Here is a 27,166-nt window from a genome sequence, read left to right as displayed (position 1 = left end):
AGGCTCCGTCTTGGCTCATTTTCATTTCTTGTACACTATTTAGAGTTGGAGGAATGCTCGCTCAGTTGCACTGTCCAGGAAAAAAAAAATCTGACTATGTTTTCCATATTTTGCCCCAAAACACTTGATTCCTTAATGAAAGTAATTTACAACCAAATATGTAAGCTTAGGCCATCAAAATTACATGTTCCTACCATTAAAAACTATATTACATACTAGAAACCTTTAGATATTCAGGTAGAAAATACTTTCATCAACAAATACAATCTTGCAATGAAATTGACATGATTTATCACAAACAATGCAAGATTGTAAACAGAAAACTCCATTATTCCAAACCATATTTATAAGCATATGTATATGTGTGAAATCCTGAAATAGGAAAGACTTTCTAGCTTGTCAGAAACTATTTCAGATGTCTTTTTCTTTGCCAGATGAGCGGTCACATTTAACCAAAGTAATTCAACAGGAATGCGGGTCTGTAAAGCATTCCGGCAAATAGTGACTCATAATAGTCTTTTTTTTTTAATGTATTTTTGGTCAGCACATCTCTTTTTTTTTTCAGTGCATTAACAAAAGGACCAAATTTTTGTTCATTTTTGTTGCCTTATAAAACATTGATACATTCAAACTCTAGAGAGAATTGCTGTACTTTAAGCGGTCTATTGATTTTGCGTGATATTAGATTGTGGATGAGGTGAAATGATCAAATGTACATTCATTTAATTGTCCAGGTTGACACTGGACTGTACAGTTTTGCTCCAGAATGCTTTGGTATCTTGAGATTTCATTGTACTCTGCAACTCAGATCCAGAACGTAAGCAAATTGCCAAAGAAGCTCCAGTTTTTGGCTCATTATCATCTGAATGGCATACTCACAGCTCTGTGGTTTGTCAGATTTAAGTTTTGTCCATTTCAAGCTATTTCCGTGATGGTTGTGGGTTTCTTTCACACCGGTATACCAACCATTCTCTCCCCACTACTTACAAAAGTCATTGATTTTTCTCACTGCAACGCAGAAATTGCGAGTCCAACACATAGCCTGCCAAGGTTTTGCAGTTTTTCTTAACCGAAATACTCGGAATATTTGGAAATTTACTTTGTGACCACAACGAAAACATCCAAGCATGGAGCGAGAGCAAAAAAAAAAAAAAAAAAATGAGGCTTGAGGTTGTGCGTGTGCAAATGAAAACAAGCAAAGATGGAAACAAAGACGAGGGACCAGAGGTAGAAACGAACAAGGTTTTCAATGAGGCGGCAGAAGTGAATGTGCAAAAACAACAAGTGTCCAACATCAACACAAGACGGTGCTTTTTTTCGCTCTCTCCCCTGGGGATTTTCGCCAAGAAGTCCTCACTTGTTGGAGATACAATTGCAGCCATTTCCAGAAGCTCTATTGCTTATTAAATGGAGTCTGTTGATGTTTACCTAGAATAAGAAGGATTTGCTAAACATTAGGGCTATTATCACTCAGCTCGATGTTTGCAATTGTTTTTTAGAGAACAACTATTCGCTGACAAACACATTTTTGTGACTGATCAGCAGCGGGGTGGAAGATTCCAGTAGATTTCCTACAGGCAAGGGAGGCTCCTTGCAGGGTTGACACGAGAAGAGAACGTTACAGATCGTTATTGGCGGTGGTGGAATTTACCATCTGATCAGATGCTAACTGCTAGCTACTCAACGTAAGATGCTAGTTTCAGATATACTGTGCGCTATCATTCAAATGTTTAGATACACTTAGAACGAAAGTTTGTTATCATTTAACCTAGACTGTATTTTTGATTATCTTCTTTGAAAAAAAAAAATCTTAATCTGGGGGTTGACTGCACTGTCTGCTTGCGTATGTATAATACAATTTTCAACAAATATTTCAAAATTGCCACAAATGATCAAAGACGTTGAAGCTGCTTACAATCCACTACTGGACATATTTTCCAGTTTTAGCATCAGTCATTAAAGATCCTTGGCCAAATGTTTCTTGTGAAAAATCCCGCAATAAAAACCACGGCGGGATGACCTTAGGTGAGGTCAAGTCAATCGGGTTGCTTGTGGGGCTTGCAGGTGTGAACGTCCACCGTGTCCTCGCAGTCGTTGCACTGGACTGTGCAGCACCATTGGAACTTGCACTCGCACTGGGTGAGGCGTTTGACGCGCATGGTGTCGTAGCCTCGGCCGCAGCACATCACCTCGCAGCCGTCGGTTCCCCGCGATGACTTGTTGCAAACGCGACCCGCCGTACCCAGGGAACCTACCGAGCCAAAATAGGTCGGTTAATATCATGGGGTCACATCCACTCACATCTCCAGCTTGACGTTTTAAAATAACTACCGGTGAGTGTTTCTTATGGGCACTCTGCCACTCACTATTCACGGGGGGAATTGTCAAACCAAGAATCTTATTTATACTGGAATATATGTGAGAACAAAAACTTGCAGTCAACAGTGAAATGTTTGTAGCAGTCACGGTTTCCCTTAGACCTTCATTGAATTTACTCGGTATGTCATCCAAGGAGTCTGCACTCTTAACAGTCAAGTAGTTTGTGGAACTACTTACTGTCAAACTATTTACACCGTAAGATATTTCACACTAGATAGCCCAAGAAATACTCTGCGCTTGTTTCTAGATGGAACTCGAGCAGTCGTTCTTTCTCCACTTCTTCATTGTTTAGTCAAATTGTCCACAGTGTCAATGTTGGAAGATATGTGACACCAGATTGTTCAGATAGTTGAGGTCAGTCAGAGTCTGTTTCCAGTTGACGCTGTAGTGGTCATCATTCTTAAATTTCTTCAAATCTTGAATAGAATGATCTGAAAATGTCACACCAAGATTTATATCTATTATTTTGTGAAAGACAGGCCAGAAGGGGAGTTAAGTTGTTTTCATGGGGTCGTCAGCCATTTTTGGAGTCTGTCCTCTTACAGCCACAATTGTAAACTAATCTTTTGCAGACTGTCAGGGAATGATCTCACAATGTCAAACCAAGACGCTCAAAACCTTGTAAGAGATCTCAATGTCTGAAGTCAGTTATCAACTTTCCCACAGAGGTTACATTCCCAGACAGGTCATTTGAATACTCTCTGACCCCAACTCAAACTCTGCTCAGGTGTGAAGATCAGATGCCACCAATAATGAGCGAGCATCCCTGATGTAAAGAGAAGGGATAAGAGAAGATATTTCCCTCAGGCTGAGAAGGGATCCCTGCCTTAAAGTGACCAAAGGAAGGATTTGAAAATTAAGCTTGCATGTATCCTCGGGCAGTGAATTCCTACACAAGAGAGATTAGTGGTGAGGAGGCATCATAAGCTCCTTTTAAGATCACTTTTTAACAACCTGTCCTTTAAGTCATTACATCAGGTATCAGCCCAAAGCCAAGGAGGAGTGAAGGTATTAGTTTAAAAGTGCACCGCGTCATCAAGCAAAGAACTGGTGAGCGCCTTCACGCTCTGTTGAAGAGACTGCATGTGAGCAGGGAGACGGATCCTTAACAAGGCAAAGCAAACGGCAGGAATTAAAGCGGATGGGAAAGGGCATACCAATGGACTTTAAGCTGTGATGGAATGCGAACCTTCACTTGACGCCTTGGGTTTTCATTTTGTTTTCCAAGGTAATGTGGCATCAAGCGAGTGCCTGTTTAAACCGCAAAAAGTAGATCCAGATATCAATCTTAAACCCTAAATGCCAATTGTAGCGACATTTTCCTGAAACCTACCCTGGTCAATAATGACAAACTTAATGGACACCTCCTGAGGTACTTCGAGGAAAACCAGCTCGACTATCAGTTATTCTGCTCAAGTAGCAACACTTTTCCCTTACTAAACAAATTTGCACATTTGTTCACACAGATTCCCTATGGCATTTTCACCTCCAATCTCAGGTCGCTATTCTTCTTTAGGAACAAATCCCACACCTCAAATAATACTATCCATGTTTTCCTGATGTGCCAGTTGAAATGTATGCCGAATGTTTGTGATACCTGCCGCTCGGTCCATGAGGCAGTAGTCCGGCGAGTTCTCCACATACACCAACTCATTCTTGGCACTCCCTTTGAAGTCAGTTTCCATGAAGCCTGTGCCATCCTGGTTCATTGTCACCTCCACGGCCGTGTCGTATTTCTTGCGGAGGTAGTCGCCCGTCCGCCTGAAATCGGACATAGCCAGCCAGCAGGTCCTCAGGGAGCAGGAGCCACTGACACCGTGACATTTGCACTGCAGCTTCATGAAGCGCTTGACGGCCTGCAGCAGAGGTCAGAGTTGACGGGGCGTTAAGCTTTCCATGTTGGCCTGCGGCCAAGGTGTGAATGACCCTAAGAGGTAGGTCACTTCTTCTTATAGAGATCCTCTTTCGAGAGGAAACAATGGGCTATGGGACATATACACGAGAGCGTGTCTAAAAAAGTCTATGCAAGTACGAGACCAACAAGTTGAACAAAGGTTAAGGCTCCAGCTACTGCCAGTTATGTTTGTTCGACCTTAATACATGAAGCCATCTGGCATCGTCATGTAAGGGTAGAAAGCTCTTGAACGAGGTCTCTTTTTCAGAGCTTCCTACGAATGTGTCATCTCCACCCCAGATTAGGATGACAGCTATCGGGAGATGGTGAGTACACAAACATAACAGCAGTTTTATCTAAACTAGTCAACAACTCAAACGCAACTTGTTATCAAGGGTCGACACCTAATGTCATTGGCATAGACCACGCAGATTGGGTCTTCCAAAGCGCGCAGTCCTAGAAAACAGCTATTGGCAGACCCCAAAGGATGCTAATGTTAGCTAATAACTCAGAACCTTACAACAACTCACCATTCTTCCGCAGCGATTGTTATGCAGGGTCATGAGTGCCCTGGCATCCTTCACCATCCTCTCTGGGGCGTCCACAAAGGCCTTGGCGAATTTGATGCCATAGTTGATGTTGTCACTGCATCCCCCCCAGTCAAAGTTGCCCCGGTGGTCGCTACCTTGACCGCGCTTGTGCCCGTCGCAGTTGCAGTTCTTGACGTCGCCCTGACTGCATGCACGGGTGATGGCGTAGACCACCCCTGCTGACGAGATGGCGTACACAAAGGCTGCTTCTCTGCTGCCTGTCCAGAAGAGGAACAAGTGGGACTTAATGCCGTAAATTTACCTGTGAGTACCTTTTTATATTCTTTGGTTGGTTTAGTGGTGTGGCACTGGGTGACATAATACAGATTGTAGTTGAGTCTGGACAAAATAGTTGTCAGAGTGGTTGGAATTGTCCGATTTTGGTTGGTTCTTTAGTACAATCCATAACTACTTACAGCAGCATATGTCCAGTACACAGAGAAATCAGTCCATGTATGGTGGATTGTAGCGGCATGTCAACCGTGACATCACAGCATGGCCGACTCTCCTTTCACCTTTTTCTTTGTGTGCACATGTGGATACTTTCTCAGTCACTGGACTTTGTTTTCATTTGAGAAGATTTGGGGGTTTATTCGGGTCCCCCACTACACACACCTCCACCTCCTGTCCTCATTCCAGCTCACGCAACCAAGCAGAACACAGGCGATGTCAGGCCGTCAAGCTTTGTCCGGATGCCAGAAACATCTTGCCAAATATTTACATCTCCTATTACGGTTTATACATTACCAGTGTGGATCTCTCAATTGTTTTTTCCCAAGAAAAAAATACATGTTCCCGCTTTCCCTTATCCCCACAAGGAAAAAAAACCACCTCTTTGTGTTTATACAGCGGAATTATTCATGAGACATCCATTCATTATGTGCTTATCTGATCGTAGCGGAGACATTTACAAGGGTGATCAAGTGGAGTGTCTCACACACATTGGAAAAAAGCCACATTCCCCATCCCAGTTGCGCCGACTCACTTCGCAGCATCACCCTGCCAAACACGGTGTGATCGTGCTCCATTGTGCTACAGTTCCAGCGCTGGTGGCGGAACTGGTGCTGGCATTCCTTGATCCACTCCTTGGCACCTTCGCCGATGGACTGCATCAGGTCTGGGTGGCGCTGGCACAGCTGCCGTTGCTTGTTGACCAGGCCCGAGATGTTGCCGCAAATCACCCGAGCACCCAGCGTGCCGATGTACCTGCGTGACGGCGAGCGGTGGTCATTAGGTGTCATTGCAGAAAGTGTTGAAATGTTTACAGTTGAAAAGCAAATAGGAATCTGTATTTTTTCTTCTTCAATTGATTGAATATTATCACGTTTAGTAACGATCAGAGGCCTGTCGGCAAGACTTATCAATCGCCATTGGAGTGTAGGGGAGGCAAAGGGCCATCAGCCTCAAGTTGGATGACGTCGCTTGAAAGTGGCTCTGGATCTTCACCCACCCAAATCAAAGATGGAAAACCTCTTAGAGACTGGTATTACGTAAATGAGTTGCATGACAGCGGGATGGGAGTTCAAAACAGCTCACACATAGCCTACATGGTCTCCCCTTGAATGCTAGTGCTACTTTTTTTTTTTTTTTTCATTGAAATGAATACGTCTTCAGTATTTTCCTATTGTTGACTTTTAAACCGGACTCTGGTGCTTGTGTTTCCTGGCCCTTGGTGGATGCCACACTCAAGAGAGCTTATGAAATTCTCCTGTCAGTAAGCAAGTACCTCTATTGCTTCCTTCTCCACTCACTCGACTGCAATGTTTGAAAGGGGCCAATCCCATACCGCTGTACGGCACAAGTAACCATCGACAACTCAAGACGACATCCTCACAAGAGTCCCTTGAATCGCTGCGCGTCACCCAGTTTCCACTCCCGTTATGGCTGTGGCTCCTCGGAGCATAACCGTGTGGCCCCATGTTAAAAGTTGAGCAGGGCCGCTACTTATGTTTATTGTCTTGTTCACAGCAGCTGAGCCAAAAGACACTTGAGAACACACACTTGGACAGAGAGAGGCGCCTGCCTAATGGGGGTGGCAATTGACGGAATGGATGGCGTGTTTACAAGTGCCTGACTACCATCCAAGTGTGAAATTAAACAACCAAGTAAATTGTTTGTAAGCTGCCTATACAGTATATGAAAATACAGTTTGGCCTCATTGTGACTTTACATAATAACCACACACTGTCTTGCATTGCCCATGACTTGTTCAGCTCAGATCCAGAGCCACTTTCAAGTGACTCAACAATGTCCCACCATTTCCAACCTCCCCCCTCTACACACACACACATACACACTTTGATGCTCACTGAACTGTGTTTGTGGTTTTTTCTTTTTTGTCTTCCTTGCAGGCCATTTAACAACTGATCAAGGCTCATTTGTTCACGCACCAGCACCCACACCTGACGCTAAAGATGGATGGGACAGGATAGGGGAGATGATGTACATCCTCCACCAGACCATTCATCTTCATCAAGGCATGAGCCAAAATATTTGGTACACCTGAACACACTCTTACTGAGATTTATGAATGTGTGTTGTTGTGCGTGTTTGAGGGCCCTCTCGTGGAACTCAATGAGTCAACCAAAATATAAGGAACAGCCCTTAATTTCATTTTCATTAAAAGTATTCATTTGTTTGTTTGAAAATTTTAGCATATATCCATAATATAAATTCTGATTAATGTATATTAGTTTAATGATAATATTATTTCGGTTTATCAGTTGTTGTTTTTAATCATTGCTATTTTTTTTCAGAAAATCCTTATATTTACTGGTTTAAGTATTTAATTTGTATTATTTACTTATATTTTATATTATATTATCCCTTGTCTATTTGACCTCGTTTGTTTTATATGTTGAGTAATTTATCATACGTTTATAATATTATAGCTATATTGTAATATTTATTTTTGAATAATATTTTTTCAGTGGTATGTTAATTTCTAGTATTCCTTTAACATACTATAAATCATTATTATTTCATTTAATGCACTTTCCAAGTGCATATTCCTGAAATTGTCTTCTCAGCATGCAAATAGGATGACGGAATATTCCTACACAATTGTAGTCACACATGCAATCGGAAAGTGTTAAATAAATATAAAAATATATTCTGTAGCTCGTTCAACTCTATTTCAATGGTCCCTCACCACCAGGAGGAATCCACTCTTGGCGTGCAGACGAGCAGCAGCCAAATGAGCATGTACACTTTGACTTTGGAGTTTCCACGCAGCGTCCTCCTGCCCATCGTAGAGTCCGGAGATAGTAGTCTCATGTTTGGTCGCGGCTCGGTGCTAATCCGGCGTCCATCGTTAATGACGCTCCCCCAAAAAATCTAATCAAAAGACTTTTAAATACTGTGATGAAGCTCCATTAGCGGGTCCCAGTGTTCCGTGCGTAGGTAAGGTGCCGCGTAATTCACGTCAGGATCAAATTGCAATTAAAGCGCGATTCGCTCATCAAAATTATTGCGCACGTTGAATAGAATCGGAAAAAAAACTAATGATACTGTATGTATATCCGTAGTTCGCGACAGAAGATGTGCAAATACTCTGCACACACGCGCACACGCGCAGCTCTTGCGCGTCAAACGTTTGTGATGGGGTTGACACACCCCCTTTCTCCCCCCCCCCCCCCCCTCCGCGACCAGCCCACATAAGAACCGAGCCCACCACCCACCACGTCCCTTTTTCTTGTAGTTTCAAAGATATCACTACCAATAAGAAATAATCAAGTTTTTTTATTAAAAAGAATACATATGTTTTTTAAATTAGAGAACACACAAAAACAAAATTAATGAGAAAACAATCTGGAGATATGACAATCATAAGAAGCCAAAAGCTTTGTTTTGTTGTGTTTTTTAAAATGACTCAAATAAAGTTGAAACCGGAAATTCAAATAAATTATGGATATTGTTTCAAAATAACAAGACCATCATAGAAAATGTCTATATTGTTTTCCAGAGTAATCTAACTGGAATCATCAAAATAGGGACTAAGCATCACCAAATTAAAAGTGAATATTCAATGGGATAATACTTCATCAATGTTATAAAATAAACAAATAATATGACTACAAAAACTACCTAGTGATTGCCTAATAAGACAATTTTTTTTGTCATCATGTGGGTGATGTCCTGTGATGTGACATTGTGACGTCATCATTTGTTCATCCTAACCGCCAGCTGCGCTCTTCCAGGGGCTCCCAGAGGCAGGCAGGGGGTCCAAGAGCTCCTATTCTGGGCTGCTCTCATGGCCCTGAGCTAAATTTGGGGGGCAGAGGGAGACCCGTCGGATGTTGAGAATGTCAGACGGATGGGGCGGAGAGGGAGGACAGTAATGACAAGACTTCCTTGAACTCGCCGCTGTGCCATCATTTATCTTCATTGTAGAGCAGCTATTGTGCAAAGTCATAAAGTAAAATGGTGACAGTGGTGATCCTCTTCTCGGGACTTTATTTATAACATTACTTCTCATCAGTTCTTCTCCAGTCAACACGCCCCTGCCCAAATGCCACTGTTTTGTGATATTAAAAGAAATTGCAACAAAAAAAGCATTTTGCATACTTTGCAAAAGTGCACACACCCTCATAACTCAGAATGTACCTGTGTTCAGAATTGACCATTGCCATTCAAACGAAGGTCGTGCACACCTGCCACAATTTGAAGTGCTGCTGATTAACTGTAAACAAAGTTCAGATATTCTTGTAGGCTTTCCTTGCCAGCCTTGATTATCTGTCAACCAGTCCGTCTGCGTTTTGGCTCCTATTGACCTATGACCTTTATTAGGACAAGTAAAATTGACAGAAGTATCTGAGTATTGTTGAGACTGCTTGAAAAAATTTTGTGACAATCCAATACTGCTCCCTACAGGACATTTGTTAGAGGTGCAGCTAAAATGAATTCGAGCTCTTGACGCTACTAGATATTTCCTTTTCATATGTGGAAATACATTCATGAAAAATACTGAACAAGTCTTTTTTTTTAATACATAAATAATACAAAATTGGGCAGAAAGTCTTTTTTGGTGTACTCTGAAAATAATTTCACTTAAAGACTAGTTTCAGGTGACAGCACTTAACATATTCCATTGCAGCGGCTTTACAGTTTTCTTAAACCTTTTACATGCTGACCACAGTTGAATAACAAACACGTCGTTGGGTTACATTTATTAACCCTTTTAGTGTATATAGAAGAGGAATGTGATACAATGAGTGCACAAAAATACCAACTTGACTGTAATATTAATAATCTCTTAGAAATACATAGAACTGTACTGTGATTGTGTATAATAATATGTATGATCATCATAAGTATATATACATTTAAGTTATATAAAACTATATTTCTATCATATACTGTGGTAGATAAGGAACCTTTTACAGGAAAATAATAAACTGTACAGTTTTATAAAAATAAAAGAATTAAAGACTGCATATTAAGAATAAGAATACATATATGTTCATTGTTACTGATATCAATAGACCATACAATATAGAAAATATTCATCGTTCACTAATTAAACTTAAATTTGTCTGTTGAGAGCCTATCCTCAATTGTTTTCTAAAAACTGACTGATTTGCATTTTTTTTTTTTTGTTGCTCCTTTAAAGGTTTACGAAACCCTGCACTAAACAGAAAGTAGCATGCTAATTGGTCCCTGTGAGGCATGTGGAAGTGATACATCTAGACTGTGAAAGGAGTTCTTTTTGTCAGGGATTTTAACCTGCGTTGTTAGTGAAACTTGCAGACAGTTCTCTTTGGGCTCAGGCTAAAGCAATATGAAAGTATTGCTTTTGGAGCAAAGAACTAGGTTGAAGTGAGTTACGAAGCTTCATGTAGCTGTTTGCTAACCCTGTTTTGTGGCATCTATAAGGTAATTCTTAACCATTTGGGGGAGGAAGCATCAATTCATGGCTAGCACCGTAATCCTGCAAATAGAGCCGGATTGTTGTTTTTCTCTATCAACTACCATGCATATTTCTAGACTGACATAATAAATACAAAAATCATACGGTCATATAACAGTGTTTGATGTTAATTAGATGAAAGAACCACGTCCAGTTCTTTGACGCCGTCTTGGGCGGAAGTGATTCCGCAGCTTCCCGAATGGGGGGCGTCGTTAAAATGGCCGCCCGACCTCGGGACGGCAGGCGGTGAAGTCGGAGCTTGAGCCAGGCCAGGTTTCTTGGGCGGGATAGGTGGAGGGTTTCCCCTGTCTGCCCTGGGGATTGTGGGCGAGCGGACACCCTGAGGTGGGGCCGCTGCCCGTCCCGCGGTGGGAGACAGTGGGGCCGCCAAGCAGCGGTAGTCGGTTCCGAAGGGGGAGTGGTTGACTGTGGAGAGTTTGGGTGCCTGCTGCGTGGTGGTGAAGCGGGAAAGGACTTGGGTGACGGTGCTACGGGCCATCTGCTTGCTGGACTCTGCTGGAGAAGGTGTGGGGGAGGTGCTGGTGGTTGGCTGGGTGGGCTCGGGGTCATTGGGCGCCGTTTGGAACTTGTGGCGGGCGGCGTGGAAGCGCTGGTTGATTCCGGCCTGATAGGAAGACTTGCAACCCGTCGGCATGCTGGGATGTTTGGATAGGACGGGCGAAGCGCACGGGGAGGAACTCTGCTGAATTGGAGGATTCCCATTTGAGGGTCCGCCACTAGAAAGCTCGTCGGCATCCATCGCATAATGGTGCCCGTTAAGTTTTGGCTCCCCGGCTCCCTGCTGACCTTCGTCCTCGTTGTGTTCCAGTTTTGCTTCTGTGGTCTTCTTTTTTAAAGGAACCTTTGTGGCCCACTGCACACCTTCTTCTTGAACGTCTGCCACCACATTGATGTCACTCAGCTTCCTCTGAAGCTCCTCCACCTTCCAAACAAACAACAATGATGATCAATAGGGCTCCACCTTTTGGGACAATAATAATATGATTTGTTGACATGAGCTGCTGCATCACCTGCTGCTGCAATCTGGCGCAGTGTGCCTCCTCCTTCTTGAGTCGCGAGCGTAGCTGCTCTCGCTCCGTGTCGAACTCGGCCAGCTGCTCCTCCACCCTGGCTTCCATCCTCAGTGCTCGCCTCCTCTCCTCCTCCAGTTCCTCCTTCAGTGCCTGGAAGGCCTCCCGCTCCTGAGCAACACCCATAAAGTGAAGCAATATTCAAAAACTATATTTTAGAATTGAACTTTATAACAGAGATATCCACCTTGTCCAGCTTGCGGCCAGCCTCGGCGAGGCGGTGGCCCTCCTCCAGGGCTCTGGCGCTGGCCCACTTGCACTCTTTGGCCAGGGCGCAGGAGAGCTGCTTGTGCTGCGCTCGCTCTTCCTCCAGCTGATCCGTGACGCGCCGCTGTTCTTTTTCCAAGCGCCGAACCTGGCCACGTTCAAATTCCAGCTACAGAAAGACAAGAGTCATCCACATGATCCGACTTGTTGATGGTGACATAGTATGATGATAAATAAACCTTTGCTGAGTCACCTGCTGTTGTAAACGCTCCCGCTCTTTCTCCAGGATGTAGGTGACGTCATCGCCCTCGGCCGTGTCCTCGGCGTGTTTCCTCTTCTCCTCCTCCAGATCCATGATCACCTAAATACAAGACAGAGGTGAACATGGCATTCTGATCAATATGGCAGAATATCAATTGAGGAGCAAAGTTCACCCTGTTTTTATCCACCTCAACGAACGTCATTATCAATGGACAGCAAGTGTAAGAAAAAAAAAAAACTTTTTGTACTCATCATTGCCTGTGCTTTACTGTACTGTCCATCCAAACAGACCCACCATTCTGTGCCTGCTTTCCGCTGCCGCTAACTGGGCCAGCATCTTCTCCTGCATCCTCCTGCAGTGGCTAACTACCAGCTTGAGCACCACCAGCGGGTTGGAAGTGGCTGCGTGTTCCTTGCCCCGGTGATCTCCCACCACCTCGCCGTCTCTCTGTAGAGCAAGGAAGGGGTCGCTGAGGTCGTAGCGGCCGTAGCGCTCCTGCACGAAGAACTCTTTGCGCTGAGCCTGATGATGACACAGGTACTTCATTGTTACATTTCACAAAACAGCAGCGGTGACACGAGGATGAAACAACAGATGGCCAGGGCCTGTTTCCGGGCCGAGAGCCAGGCGAGATGTCTCGAAGCAGGTGACGCAGCGCCAAGATGGTTCACGGCGTGAAGAGGTCTCAACAAAAGAGGATCAAGAGATTACAGCGAACGCCATCTTCTTTGGAAGAGTGACGACGGAGAGGACAGCGTTGTACAAGACGGTGGGTGGCACGTCTGAGGTTAGCTTAATTGGCACAGCGATTGTTTCTTATCAAAAATGAAACTAGAGGAACAGACCGTAAGCACGCCACATATTTTTAATTTGATATTTACTAATTTTGTTAATAAAACTTTTCCTATTTTGTGTAATTTTGCAACAGAAAATTGCCAGTGACTGAAAAATGCGGCGGAGACTGTTAGAGTGGAGCTCACTCCAACTTATTTTGCAAAAACCACAAGCATAAAACTAATCTACCTAGGTTATTTATTACTGGTTACATACATTCCAACATAATCATACGATAAAGATAGTTTGGAAAACCCTGACAGAGACGATGAAGATGTCGGGACTGGACATGAAGCTAACCGTGAAGAGTCTCCCCTCTTACACGCCTTCCATGTTTTCTACAGATTCAGCAAAGTTAAGGCTGAGTGGATCACTTTTTTTGTCTTTCAATTAGTCATGGAGGTCACGTTAAAAAAAAAGTAGATGACAAGTTTTGTTTTTTTCTGTAAAAGGGGCCCACATCCCGTCAGTGTGCTTATGTGTCATTTTAGCAAAGATCTTAGGTCAGACTTTCCATTCTGGGTGTTTGTGTTGCACAAGGACACCCTTAATCATGAACGGTGTTCATCACTGCGGCTCGAACAAAAAAAAAAAAAAAAAGAATCAATGCTTAGTCTGCACCTATTTCCATTAGTCTGCTAGGTAAAGCAAGGGACTGGCAGAATATCCCCCCCAAAAAAGCATTTGAAAAATAAAATAATTTAAAATTACGACAAGGACAAACCGATGTTAAACATGACGTAGAAAATTATTCTACACTTGTAAATTTCTGAGCACTTGTGTTTTCTATCTGAGGTTTTGTGTGTCTGCTCTTAGAATCATCCAAGGAATGAACTGCAAAGCCAAACATCAGTGCTGTAATTCACGACTGGATCACTGGTAGCAATAGCCGCCATGTGAAATTTCATATGCGTGTTTGGGATTTTGCACAAATGAGTCCAATATTCCCTTTCAGTGGCTACTGCAGATCTGTGGGCCAAACACGAGCGTTGCCAGCAGAAGTAAAAAAAAAAAAAAAAAAAAAAAACAACAACTTCCCTTTCAAAGTCGAGCAGCTGCAGAAGTGACTCATGAAAGGGGGAAAGAAAATGCAGCAACAGTTTTACAATTTCATGCATGTGCAAAGAGAGGTGAATTATTTTTTTCTATGAATTTCAGTAACTTGACTGCATTCTAGTTACTAGGGGTGTAAATCGCGGGTTTTGTCACGATACGATATCATATCGATACAAAGAATCACGATACGATATTTGCCGATATCTTAAAGCCTGCTGTGATTCATTCACGATATATCACGATATAGTGCTCTACGATCGATATATTTTTTTAAACTAAAAAATATAGAACAATATCCTGATTTATAACAATTCATACGCAAAATCAACAAGGTACTGCAAACTATTTAGGAAATTACAAGAGTATTGTAGTATACAAAGTGCTTATTTTAACACTGAACTTTGATGTCGTGTTTTTTCTTTAAATGTGCGGCGAGATTTGTGCTCCCTGAATATTTGATCTCCGCATGGCAGGATTTACAAACTGCACGTGTCTTGTCCGTTGAGCCATCTTTTCTTTGGAATCCAAAGTGCTTCCAAACGAATGACTTGAAGCCTAAAGGGGAGCAAATTTCCTCGTCTTTTTGGACACTAGCCATAGCACCAGCCCAGGAGCCGCGTACTAGTTGTCGACTCCCCTTTCACGTGCCTGCTCTGCTCACAACACAACGCCGCGCACTGCTCCCGGAAAGAGGAAGCAAGCAACAATGAACTGGATTTCAAACTAAAGTTGCGTCTAATGTCCAAAGTCAAACACGGCGATATAAATCGATGCTTATGTTTAGCATCGATGCCAATGAATCGTAGAGCATTATATCGATTAATCGATGTGTATCGATGAATCGTTACACCCCTACTAGTTACCAATAATTTTTCTTCTTCAAAGCTAAAAGAAGCTTTTGTCATTGTGGTAATTTGTGGATTTTCCATTTCTCACATGAGAACGACATGGGCTATTACCAGAAGTACCGTAATCTTCGGACTATAAATCGCTTCGGAGTATAAATCGCACCAGCCATGAAATGCCCAAAAATGTGAGGAAAAAAACCCAAATACGTGTAAGTCGCATTTTGGGGGGCAATTTTTTTGACAAAATCCAACACCAACAACAGACATGAACGAGCAACAACAGGCTAAACGATACGGTATGCTAACGCGACAAACACAAACGAGGAGCTGAGAACGGGCCTGGCGTAACATTCAGTTATTTAAAAAAAACGATTACATAAATAACACGTTTATAATACCATCTGTGTCACTCCAATTCATTAAATCCATCGATCGTCCTTTGTCAACAATGCCGTGTGCCGCGCCGCAGTTCAAATTATTCCACAGGCCCATACAACGATATATAAACTATATTTTAAATAACTATCACATAAACAACAATATTATCAAACCATTTGTGTCACTCCAAATCATTAAATCCATCGATCAAATTTCTCGTCCTTTATGTCATCCTGGTGACAGAGGACATGTCCAGAGAATATGGCGCTTTAAAATGTTAATTACTTTATTTGATTTTTTCTCTCTATTTTTCATGTTTTTAATATGTTCAAGATAAAGATATCAAAGCATGTGAAGTGATCAACTATGCTAAAAATAACATGTGAAGTGGTCAACTATACTTGTCAGTAAGTGATGTGTTAATGATCAAGTAAAAATTTGTGAAAAAAAACATATATAAGTCGCTCCTAAGTATAAGTCGCCCCCCCACCCAAACTATGAAAAAAAACGCGACTTATAGTCCGAAAATTACGGTAGGTTTATTTTTTTACTGCGGGGGATGGTCTAAAAGAATTTGGGCTGATGTTGTTCTCCTGATAATCATCTTGTTAGCACAAAGAACACCAAACATTCCTTAATGGTATTTAAAGAATAAAGGGCAGGAAGTTTGTTCTCTTTGTTTTTTTTAATCTTCACATCCAGGGAAAATATCAATTAGAGAGAGAACAAGGTCAAACATAATACTAAAATCAACACCGGTTCTAAGCAAAAAAAAAACTATTTTATAAAGTGTGCTTGATAAATGAAATTCAAAAGAAAAACAGCACACACAGCAGCAAGCCAATTAGGCCAAGTGCATTATAAAAATTCAATACAAAAACAGCTAAATAAAATATAATGTTGACTCATGACAGCAATTCAGAATTCAGGGATCTGTTGCCGTGTACTTTGAGTTTTTGTTTTGTGTTTTTTTTAAGATCCAGTAAAAAACATGGAATGTACAACCAAACTTAATACTATATTATAGTTCCAGCTTGAAAATATCAATGTGCCGAAAACGAGCTATCGTAATTTTCGGACTATAAGTCGCACCGGAGTATAAGTCGCACCAGCCATAAAATGCCCAAAAAAGTGAAAAAAAAACCATATATATGTATACAAGTCGCTCCTGAGTATAAGTCGCCCCCCCACCCAAACTATGAAAAAAAAAACGCGACTTATAGTCCGAAAATTACGATAAATAACATAGCAGCTAAATAAACATTTTTTCAAATCTTTAAAAAAAAAAAAAGGCTTATGACTTTGGGAGAGGTTGAAATGTGGTCCCAGTAGAGCTCCAAGTCCACGCTCGTGACACGCTGCAGGCTAAGTGGTGACCACTTTTCCTCAAGAGAGCCTTTCTCAGGAGTCATTGGACCCTCCACAGTGGCTCATTGATGCCAAACCGGCTCTGAATGGGTTAACAGTTTGGCTGATGTTTATTGCTCGCTCGGAGTCATCGGACACCCGGCGTGCTGGATCTCTTCTTGCCTTAGATGGCCACGTCCCGGGAGGGAGGCAGGAATGCGGTCTGGAGGTCTAGACATAACACTCCAAACACTTTTCGTAGAGCACGGGGGGATTAGAATAAACGTTTCCGCAGAGGTGTGGGCACTATTTGGTGGAATTTCCATTGCTCTCTCTTTCTCTTGCTAGTTCCTTTTTATTAGGGAAGAAAATCTCTTAAGTAGACAAGCGTGTGAGCCTACAGCAAAGCAAAGGACTGTGGGAAATAAGCAGGGAATCCTTTAATTGAAAGGCAGCATTAGTCCCGCTCAAAGTAAGACACAGCCAGGTCGGGGCGAGCGGCTATGCGTCAGACACGACGGAGGCTTTGTTGCACTCGGCCGAGCCACGTTTCCCCATTAAATCTCATAAGAAGGCTGATTTAAGCAGTTATGAGGCAGAATCTGCAAGGATGCACACACCCAAACATAGGTGGCTTTGATCGGACAATCTTCTCGTTGCAACGTATCAAGAACAACAGGAAGTGGAGGCAGTTTTTACAGCTACTTAGCCTAATTGTCTTGGCTGGAACTGAGCATAAACCGGATGAGAGTGTTGAAACGTATTTAAACGGGAATTCGGAGTCTTTCAAATGGGCCTAGTAAAATTGTCCAAGTAAAACTATCACTGCGGTCCATTGAAAAGCACCCACCTCCAAATTGTGATTTTGTTAGTATTTTTTGTTTGTTTGTTCTTTTGCCCAAACCCACCACTGATTGCATTAAAATAAATAAATATGAATAAATAAGTACGAATAAATGAATATGAATGTATATATTTATATAAATAAATAAATAAATAAATAAATAAATAAATAAATAAATAAATAAATAAATAAATAAATAAATAAACAAACAAACACATTTGGGAGATACAATACTTTTCACAGGCGAAAAAGTAGCTTAAGTACCTTAAGAGCGTCAATGACCATGTCTCGTGCTTCCAGTTCTCCCTCCAGGATACTAAAGAGCATTAGCAGCTCCGGCTTGGTCAAACTGTCCATGTTCAGCTTGGACTGTTAGGAAGACAAATAACATCACAACATCTTTTAAATATTGCAGGTCTGCACAGAGCGTTTCATCAATGCGGGACAAACATAATGAAATACGTATCTAACCGAGAAATTTTATTTGCACAAATAAAATGCTTCCCAATTAATAAACAATGTACCACTAACTGCAGCTGAGTGGAAAGGAGTAACAACAAAGACACACAGCTGTAGTATATTTAGTTATATAATCCTCATTTATTTGCGTAGATAAAAGGGGCTCCCGCTAACATCGTTCCTCCAACAGACATTTGGTCGTCTCTGCAGTCAAATAAATAAACACCCGCAACCATAAGAGGGTTTCTGTGCTCCCGTCAAATAGACGCCAAGGCGCAATCACTTTCCAGACGTTGTGTAAGAAAATACGGTTAACGCTTCTAAAAGATGCACTGCGCTGATTAATTGCCAGAAGTGTCATCAAACTTAAATAAATACACACCGCCCTACAAATAAATGCTTCCTCCTACCCTTGTGGGAAAATGATGTAACAGGTGTGGGTGTAATTACCTTGGAATATGCCATTCCCACCAAACATTACATATTACATGAACAATGTTTTATAGCGGGACTCCCAACTTGCCCCAAACAGACGCCTGGCACAATTTGCCATAGTGTAAATAAACGCCCCTCAACCACAGCATGAGAAAAGACTGTAAATCACATCATTTTGGTTGCTTCGTCCCATTCAGAGCGGTTACAGTAACAATTTTGCGTGCGTGTGTGAAAATGCCGTGTGGTCTCTTTGTAGCGTGGCCGCGCTGTAATCTCACAGCTGTGTTGCTTCTGCAGACCAAACTTCCCGCCAGGTTCCAAGGCTGTCAAGCATGTGCGGGCTGACATTTTTTTCTCTCCCCCATTGAGCCACGTCTTCTCCGACGACAACGACCTGAGCGCTGACCGTGTCTGCCACCTGTAACGCAAGTGGCTCTGGTTCAAGAATATTATCGAATGGCACTGGAGAGGGATCTACGTGGATGACAAGCATGGATTGGGGCCGAGGCCTTTCTCCGCAACTCTCCACATCATGAAGTCATCAGGAGAAGGTGGGAGGGGGGCGGTTGCATAATGAGAGACAGCAGCGGCAGCCGGCTTCACTTCATATGAAAGCTGCAAGATTTCCCAGGCATATTTTGTAATGACATAGTATGAAGAGCTTTCCTGAGAGCGAACGTTCATGTCCCTACGAGAAGCACAAAGTGGTCCAGCAATCTCCAAAATTGAACAATATGGTCTTTTTATGATGTGATGCCATAACAAAGGGCCGCTAATAGTAGCAGAAAATAGTTTGGGAATATCATAAAATTTCTAAACTGTAAACAAATGCCAACTAACAGTATAATTAAAAAAATTCAGAATTTTACAATATATTTCAATGTTTTTCTTCCTCCCCAATTTTTGGGAAATGTATTTTTACGGAATTCAGTGAAATGTTTTGGGTTTTTTTCCCCATTATTCAATTTCCATTCCCAAATTTCAGAAACATTTAAGAAGGTCATTCTGGGTGAGGTGTCCCGGCTGGCCCACTCTGAGCAATCCATGACTAGATCTGCTCCAAATTACAAGACAGCAAAGCATGGAGATGATTAACCAGCTGTTAGTTTAAGATCAGATGACTGCAAATAGTTGCTTGAGTGACACTCCGTCTATGGGTTGTCTTTTATGCTGCAAAATTTGATCCCACTCACCAAAAGAAGGCCCGCAGTGTTCTTGCCATCACTCAGCCTCAACCGCAGGGCGAAATGCTAATTAAATGCCGTTTTGCATGACGGCCCTTGGGTTTACTTTTTACAAGCCCCATTTGCTTATTTCACAGGCCTCCCTGATCACAAAAACAATCTTGTGATTTTTCTTTTGAACATATCCACACAAATATTGCTGCGTGTTTCTTGCCTTCGCTTCCGCCCGTCAGCTCCCGCCAAGTTAATCTTTTAATCGGGGGTTTGTCTGAGGCCAGGTGACAGTGACAACACACACAGCAGCGTTGTCTATAAATGATCACACTGTAAGGCAGCACCAGAAAAAGAACTGGAGCCTCTCCAGAAGCGGAGGCCACCCTGGACTGGTCGCCAGTCAATCTTAGATTGACATTGTGGCATTTTAGAGTTTTTGATGAACTTAACATGCATAGTTTGGGGAAGTGGAAGTAGATTACCTAGAGAAAATGCTGAATGCTAAAACTCCGACCATTCAAACCAGGAATCTCTCAACTGCCACCATTCTGCCCTCTGCATTTGGCACATTCAGGAAAAGTTACATAATCAAGTCATACTCGACTCTCAGTGAGTTTTATGATGATGTTATGATTACCTCAGCCAAGGCAGTCATGTTCTATTGTTTTCGTTTTGTGCTCCAAAGAAATCTAACTATTTTAACCACTTTGAAGTATTTTTGGAAGTTGGTATTTTGAAGCGGATGCAGTAAATAAGGAATAATTCGTCTTGGTAGAAGCCTGGATGACGTTTTACTTTTGTAACTTCTTAATAATAATAACTTTTGTAAGAACTTAATAACGAGAAATGACATTTTGTCACACATTTGATTCCAGAGGCATAACCTCATGTTTGATATGCACAAGCGTGTAGATCTGTGTTGTCATCATCATAATCATTATTTGTTATTGTTGTTGTTGCTGTTCTTCAACAACAAACCTGTTTTTGTGCAGCAGGCATAAGCAGATGTCGCCCAGCTCCATTGGAATTAGACAATATAATTGACTTATACTCTCTCAAGACTACTTGTTGACGTCCAGATGGAGACAACTGGGACGTCCGCGGTGGGTCAATTAGACAACTAGTCAAATTCAAACTTTTTCTTGCCTTTGTTGATATCAGCTTTCTTTTCTGCAGAAATGTCCAGAAAAGACAGACAATCGGTGTCGGCCTGCCTCGCTGTCTAACTTAACAAACTTGCCTCATTCTTTTTACCAAACAAAAGGATCAAGCGAACGTGCAATATGAAAACACTCGCGTTTATCATCTGCAGCGACGTTTCAACATCGATTTACCTTCATGTGGTCCTTAGAGTTCCGTTAAAAAGTCCGACATGAACTTTTCGCCTCCTTTTCACCTTGATTTGGGTCGTCTTGATTCCGAAGCAAACGGATCCCGGAGTTGGATGAAGTGTCATTTAACTGACAGCTGTCCTAGCCAATAGGCGTAAGCGAACACCGAGCAGTAACCAATGAGCGATGATTCAAAGAAAAATGGGCGGGACAATAACGTCCTGCCCCCTTGGATTTGGTTCGAGTTCTTTGTTAGGCATTCCTGAGCTCCTCGGAGAAAAAAAGAAAAGAACCTCGATCTAGATATACATTATTTGGAGGACTATTTGAACATTTCGCGTGCATATTCAAATGCTTGAGCACATAGAAGGTCCATCCGAACCAAAAGCCTGGACTTTAAATGGAGCCAATTGTATTACTCTATGGAAAAACCCTGTGGCCACAACATTAGTTACACTCGTACTCATCAAATACAAAAACACGAACCATGCAAATATATGAATGTGTATAAGTATTCATGCTATATTGAGAACAACACAGAAATTCTGCCTGTGCATTTACCCTGCTTCTCTACAGCCAAAACTCAGCTGGGAGAGTCTCCAGTTTGCCCAAACCCTAAAGTGGACCACAAATGGATAGATTACGCAATGTTAAAAGAACTGCATGGCACACAAAACCTTATACTCCAATGTCAGTCAGTTGTCACGCCTGAATGTGCAATAGTCTATTAAAAAATCACTGTTGGCTGCCTTCATGTGACAAAACAGTCATCTGAAGACGTCTGCGCTTGTTGGAGGAAATAAAATGGGTAAATAATAAATATGTATGTGCTCTCACCAGGGAAATTATAGAGTTACAGAGGTTTGAGCGCTTGGTTTTGACATCTGTTATGTTGGTGCTATTAAGCAGCTGGGCCACTCATGCAATACGACATCATTTGTTCGGCTTGGCCTTGAACAGCACAAGAGTTGAGAGTTGCCAGTAGAGGGCACTAGTTGCTCGTTCTCAATTAGACTCTAATTGATCTACACTGTAGTGGCTCACCAGGATGGAAATTTTACATTACCTTCATGAAAATGGACCTGCTTAAAAACATATTCACTGCATTGAAAAGATTGTAAACACACAAGAATTCCAATCCAATGACAGGCCATTCAGCACGATCGGTTTGAAGTTTGCCTCTGCATAAAAATCCCAGTTGCAGTTTTGCATAGTAAACAATTTACCAGAAAAAAGGTTTTAAACTGTTAAATGCAGTTGAGGTTTATTGTTAGAATTAACATAAAACTAAATAAACAACATATTTTGTGTGTAAAACAACCAATTTCTTAACAGCCCTCCACTTCACTGCTAAACGTAATTGAAAATACCACCGACTTACTAATGCTAACGGTTAGCTTCAAATTGTAATGAGGAAAAATGATTTAATTCAAGTCAAAAGACCAAAAGCTACACCTGGAGGAAACTGGAATCTAACAAACCTTTAAAAAAAAAATACTTCAATAGGCTGTTAATATTCATTTACACAAAGAACATTTCAAAGCTCAGTAGTAAAGACTAACTGCTGAAACAACAATTTTAATGAGCAAGAAATTGCTTCGAGAATGTGAGTGATTCCTTCTTCCACCCAGAAGTTAATTTCTCTTAAAACTGGATAAATCTACATTAATCCAAACATCTGATGCCCGACGAAGTCATCTGATGCATAAATCTCTTCTCACGTCTCCGTACCGTTTCCCCTGCTTAAGGGAAAGTATTCTAAATCAATATTTCATCTCAATTTCACACCTGCTGCACCAGTCATGCATGGCAGACGTAATGCGGCTGTGGCACACATAGAATCAGACAAGAGTAGTAAATATAGCGTCTGCAGCTAACTACAATCTGGGACCTCATTTGAGACAGTTATCAGACTCTGTTGGCTGGCATGCTCCCACTCCTTTTTAGTTTGTTGCTCCATACCGGTCTTTTTTTTTTTTTTTTTTTTTTTTTAAATAGTGTGTAGAGGCCTTTCAATATATTGGTGGATGTGTCTATGTGCCACTCACCTGACTACCTGTGGAGAAGAGAGTGTCATTGTGGCATTCACGTGCATCCTAACCAATGTGTGGCAATAATACGGAAACTTTTTTTTCCCAATGCATTTAAAAAAAATCCAACCTTCACCAACAGTGTTTGAACAATATGAAAATAACCACATACTGTGATTTTGCCCCCCCCCCCCCCCCCCCAGTGCAAAGGGCTCATACGCATACAAATTACAATTCAAGGACAACACAAAACTAAATCATTAAGTGCAAGAAGTAATTTTGTGCATTTTGACCTCAAATATAAACTCACAATTTGAATAATATTGAGGCACTATGATTGTTTTATATCTCATTCCAAATCCACCAAACATTATTACGCCGACTCACGTTACATAGCACCGTGGGATGGAGGAAACGTAATTTCGATTTCTTTGTGTCTTGGCATTAAGGAATTGACAATAAAGCTGACTCCGACTGACTCCGACTAGTATGACCAGATGCAAACACAACAAAGCCATCTCTGCCATCTACTGGTCAATGGCGACATTGCAACGTAAAACTGTGGATAGCCCGCAAACAGAGAAAATCAACAAATCTCAACATCACAATTTTCTATTTCTGAAAATAAGCAACTTTATACTTAAGTACTTATGGTTATTTGGTGTTAGGATTCTGAGACGGTATTTGAAAAAATGAAACGTAAACTGTGGAAAAAATATACAGTATGGTATGTCACAGAAAAGGACAATGTAACAGACTAAAAATAGAGCAATGCAGCTCTAAAATCAACCTGGAATTCTTGTCTTTACGTGCTAAGAAAGGTCGTTGCAGTGACGTGTTTACACGGGCAACCATCCAGAATTTAAAGTACCTTAGCCTACAGAAAGAGGATGAGGTAGTTTAATCACATAACGGACGGCTTCTTCCACACTCTCCAGAATTCCTTAAGCATTTCAACTACAACTAACAACGACAATTGCTTCTGTCAATCTGTTCTCAACCGAGTTAGTTATACCCCTTTCTTAAAATTCCTCATGCCTTTAGTCTTTCACTTGTGAAAGTGTGCATCGTTCTGTGGACTACAAATTTTCATGTGAAGTTCCTCCACTTCCAGCTTTTCGTTATCATGCATCTGACAGAATGAATTATTGGACCAATCAGAGGCGCTGAAGTGTGCTGTTTGTATGTGTCGAGAGATTCAAGCTTTCGGGCTAAAGCCGAACAAACTTAGACTGGAACAACAAGATTGGAAGGGGACGAGGTTAATATCTTTGCAGTTGAATCAAAGAGAATTCAAGAAAACACATGAAACACAACACAGCAACCAAACATCGAGAAGAATCAAAATAATTCCTTTCAGGTAAGAACATTGTACAAAGCCCCAAATGTCTTTATTTTTGACAATCTATCGTGTTCCATCCAGTCGAATATAATTGGGGTGGAAATGAAAGCCTCGGAATGAAGAGCGCAACAATGACAAATGAGCTGCGGTATAATGAATGAAAATTGGATGTAATGATATAATCAAGTCCATTTGAGAACTCGGGTACTCGAAAACGTGGCGAGCTAGTTGTTGACCATTACGCAAATACATTTGCCGCATTAATTTCACGGACAATGCCGTTAATACATCCATCTATCCCGTTTAGCTTTGCAGGGAAAGTAAAGTCCAACGGACTGCGGGTGAAAGGCCGACGAGAGACAAAAAAAGCTTCTCCATTAAGGGTTTCTGAACAGCCTGGCCGAGCTTTGCCAGATTCACGTGTCCTGGCCTGGTCTGGCCTTCGTTTCTTGTCAATTACAAGAGGCGCACCGATCAATTTGGGCGGGGCTGAGGCGCTTTCAGCTGCAAGTCTCCACTGTACACTCGCAAGTATGCGGGATCTGCTGCTGCAGATTTCACGAGAGGCTGAGTCTCAGTCACTGGTTTTGTAGGAAGTCAAAATAAGATTTGCAGTTGCACAATAGCGCAATTTATAGCCTATCAAAGGCACAGAAGCTTTCAAAAAGGCAAAAAAAAATCAATTTTAGGGTTTAATCGAGTAAGACAGAGCCAGCTGCTGGCCGCTGCCAAGAAAATAGATGGAGTACACAAAAACAACATTTTATAACAATATTTAACCATATTTACAGTTTCACATGCATCGGTGAGTGAAATTGTGTTCCACGTCCTCTTTCTGTAGCAATCAGTCTGTTGACATCCTGCAGTGTGCCTAAAAATTAAAGTGCATGTAGTATTTTTGAAAGAAGGGGCTCGCTCTCATTCATTTGAATGAACTCGGCGAGGTGCTTGCTAAAATCTTTACAGCATGCTTCACCGTCTGATACTTTTCAGGAGATGTCCAAAAATGCACTTTTGTTCAAAACATTACCTTACCTACAAAGAAACAAGCAATTTTAACCATTTTACATTGGTTAATAAAAAAATAAATAGTACTGCAGGAGGTTTTCTGTAAACTGCACAGTATACATCCTATTCACTCTCTTAAAAGCAGGAAATGGGAGTGTGTTAGCCAATCAAATGACAGTGATGTCATGGCCCTCCTTGGCCAGCGTTCCAGAACCCGCTTGAAAGAGACTCATTAATAAGGCTATTCTTGTCACTTCTTACTGACAAGAACATTTGCCCTCCAAATTCAAGAGAACAATTTTGCAACACTGATTAAGTCATGTTTCAGATAAAATGACCCATAAAATATCCTCGCAAATGCCATTGCTGACCTCCTCTGGCATCTCTCGCCGAACTGCCGATCCAAGCCTGATGAAGAAAATTGCGTGAACATTGCGTCCCTTGCCCGATGACATCAACGGAAGGAAGCGAGCGTGCTCTGTAACCCAGCGTCTCATCAGCTCGTATTTACAGTCTGATGACGCAGCATGAGAAGCAATTTGGAAACTGACTGCAGAGGTCCCCAAGGTCTCTACCGGTAAATCTGGGCCATTGTGCTCATCTTCAGCAAGACTTTTTTTTTTTTTTTTTTAATTGTAGTTTTAATCTCTCCAGCCATCAACGTTACATGCAGAAAATTGCCTCTTGAGAACTTGCCTGAACCTAACGTGTTCTTAATGTTTTTCTTTAATATCGTTTGAGGAACTTTTTCCACAACCAGGTCAAATAAACCAGCTCCATTCATTTTCTATACTGCTCGTTCTAATGAGGTCGCCGGTAACTGGAGTCCATGCCATTTGATTTGGGGCGCGAGAAGTGGGGTATATCCGTAATCCCAGGCACATCCATACATTTATTTGATTTTTCCACATCACTTGTCCTCATTTCCTGTCCTAGCCGAGACTGGTCTGCAGTCAATCGGAGTGCATATCCGTCATTCCAAATTCTATCCTACTTCTTCTCATTACTGTTACAAGGAACCGCTGGAGCCTTCCCAGATGACCTTTGGCAATTTAAGTGGGATACACCTCTGACTTGTTGTTAATTAATCACAGGGCACATCCTTGAATTCATTTTAATATAATATTTGTTCTCATTACGGTCACGGGTGAGCCGCAGCCCGTCGCAGTCGGCTTTTGACGAGAGAAGCGGGACACGCACTGGATCTTCTTGTCAATCACAGGGCACATTTTTCCATATCGCTTTTTCTCATTCGCTGTCCCGCTTGACATTGGCCAAGAGATACAGGGTACACGCACAACTGATTGACAGTCAATTGCAGGGCAAATAAAAAAACAGCAAGCCAGAGACTCTTAAGCAGTCAAGGGGTGTGTGTGTGTGTGTTGCAAGGTAGCAAACCTGTTAATAGAGAGCACTTCGACCCCCCCTTTGCTTTTCACATGAGTCACACCGGAAAGCCTTTCGGCTTTTATCTAATCCGTTCATTTTTTCTCAATCGATAGGTTGTTAGATGATTTCAGAATGTGATATATATTTATAAATCCATCTTTGAGCTATGCTGTGGTAATTTAGTAGAAGTAGGGTAAAGTCAGTCAGGGACTTTTTGAAGGCTCTTGGATCTGTTCCCCAAAGTGTTTGTTAAGCGGATAAACTGAGCTTCACCCGTCGACTCGTCTTTTTTTTTTTATTTGCATACCAACAGCATCAATCAACAACAAATTGTAATCTGAGAGGGCTTTATGTGT

General features: G+C 41.8%; 2 protein-coding genes and 1 long non-coding RNA gene across 3 annotated transcripts; 1 reads left to right on the top strand and 2 right to left on the bottom strand.

The window, feature by feature from the left end:
• Positions 1–708: 708 nt before the first annotated feature.
• LOC133161985 (protein Wnt-2b-A-like) lies at positions 709–8,458 on the bottom strand. Its single transcript, XM_061290757.1, has 5 exons — positions 8,015–8,458; positions 5,849–6,069; positions 4,804–5,081; positions 3,977–4,235; positions 709–2,251 (listed from the first exon to the last, which is right to left on the bottom strand). Exons 1-5 carry the CDS (start codon positions 8,137–8,139, stop codon positions 2,037–2,039), a joined length of 1,098 nt encoding a protein of 365 aa, XP_061146741.1. The 5' UTR covers positions 8,140–8,458; the 3' UTR covers positions 709–2,036.
• On the top strand, positions 4,988–14,198 carry LOC133161986 (uncharacterized). Its single transcript, XR_009716150.1, has 4 exons — positions 4,988–5,127; positions 7,215–7,359; positions 12,356–12,447; positions 12,620–14,198. It is a non-coding gene; the product is annotated as an uncharacterized LOC133161986 (long non-coding RNA).
• On the bottom strand, positions 9,299–21,177 carry cttnbp2nla (CTTNBP2 N-terminal like a). Its single transcript, XM_061290756.1, has 7 exons — positions 21,045–21,177; positions 17,903–18,007; positions 12,626–12,853; positions 12,323–12,430; positions 12,050–12,238; positions 11,803–11,973; positions 9,299–11,714 (listed from the first exon to the last, which is right to left on the bottom strand). The coding sequence occupies exons 1-7, from the start codon at positions 21,048–21,050 to the stop codon at positions 10,899–10,901; spliced, it is 1,623 nt and encodes a 540-aa protein (XP_061146740.1). The 5' UTR covers positions 21,051–21,177; the 3' UTR covers positions 9,299–10,898.
• Positions 21,178–27,166: the final 5,989 nt, after the last annotated feature.

Source organism: Syngnathus typhle, linkage group LG11 (genome assembly GCF_033458585.1).
Source record: "Syngnathus typhle isolate RoL2023-S1 ecotype Sweden linkage group LG11, RoL_Styp_1.0, whole genome shotgun sequence".
NCBI classification, from domain to species: domain Eukaryota; kingdom Metazoa; phylum Chordata; class Actinopteri; order Syngnathiformes; family Syngnathidae; genus Syngnathus; species Syngnathus typhle.
This window is presented reverse-complemented; position numbering and strand designations above follow the sequence as displayed.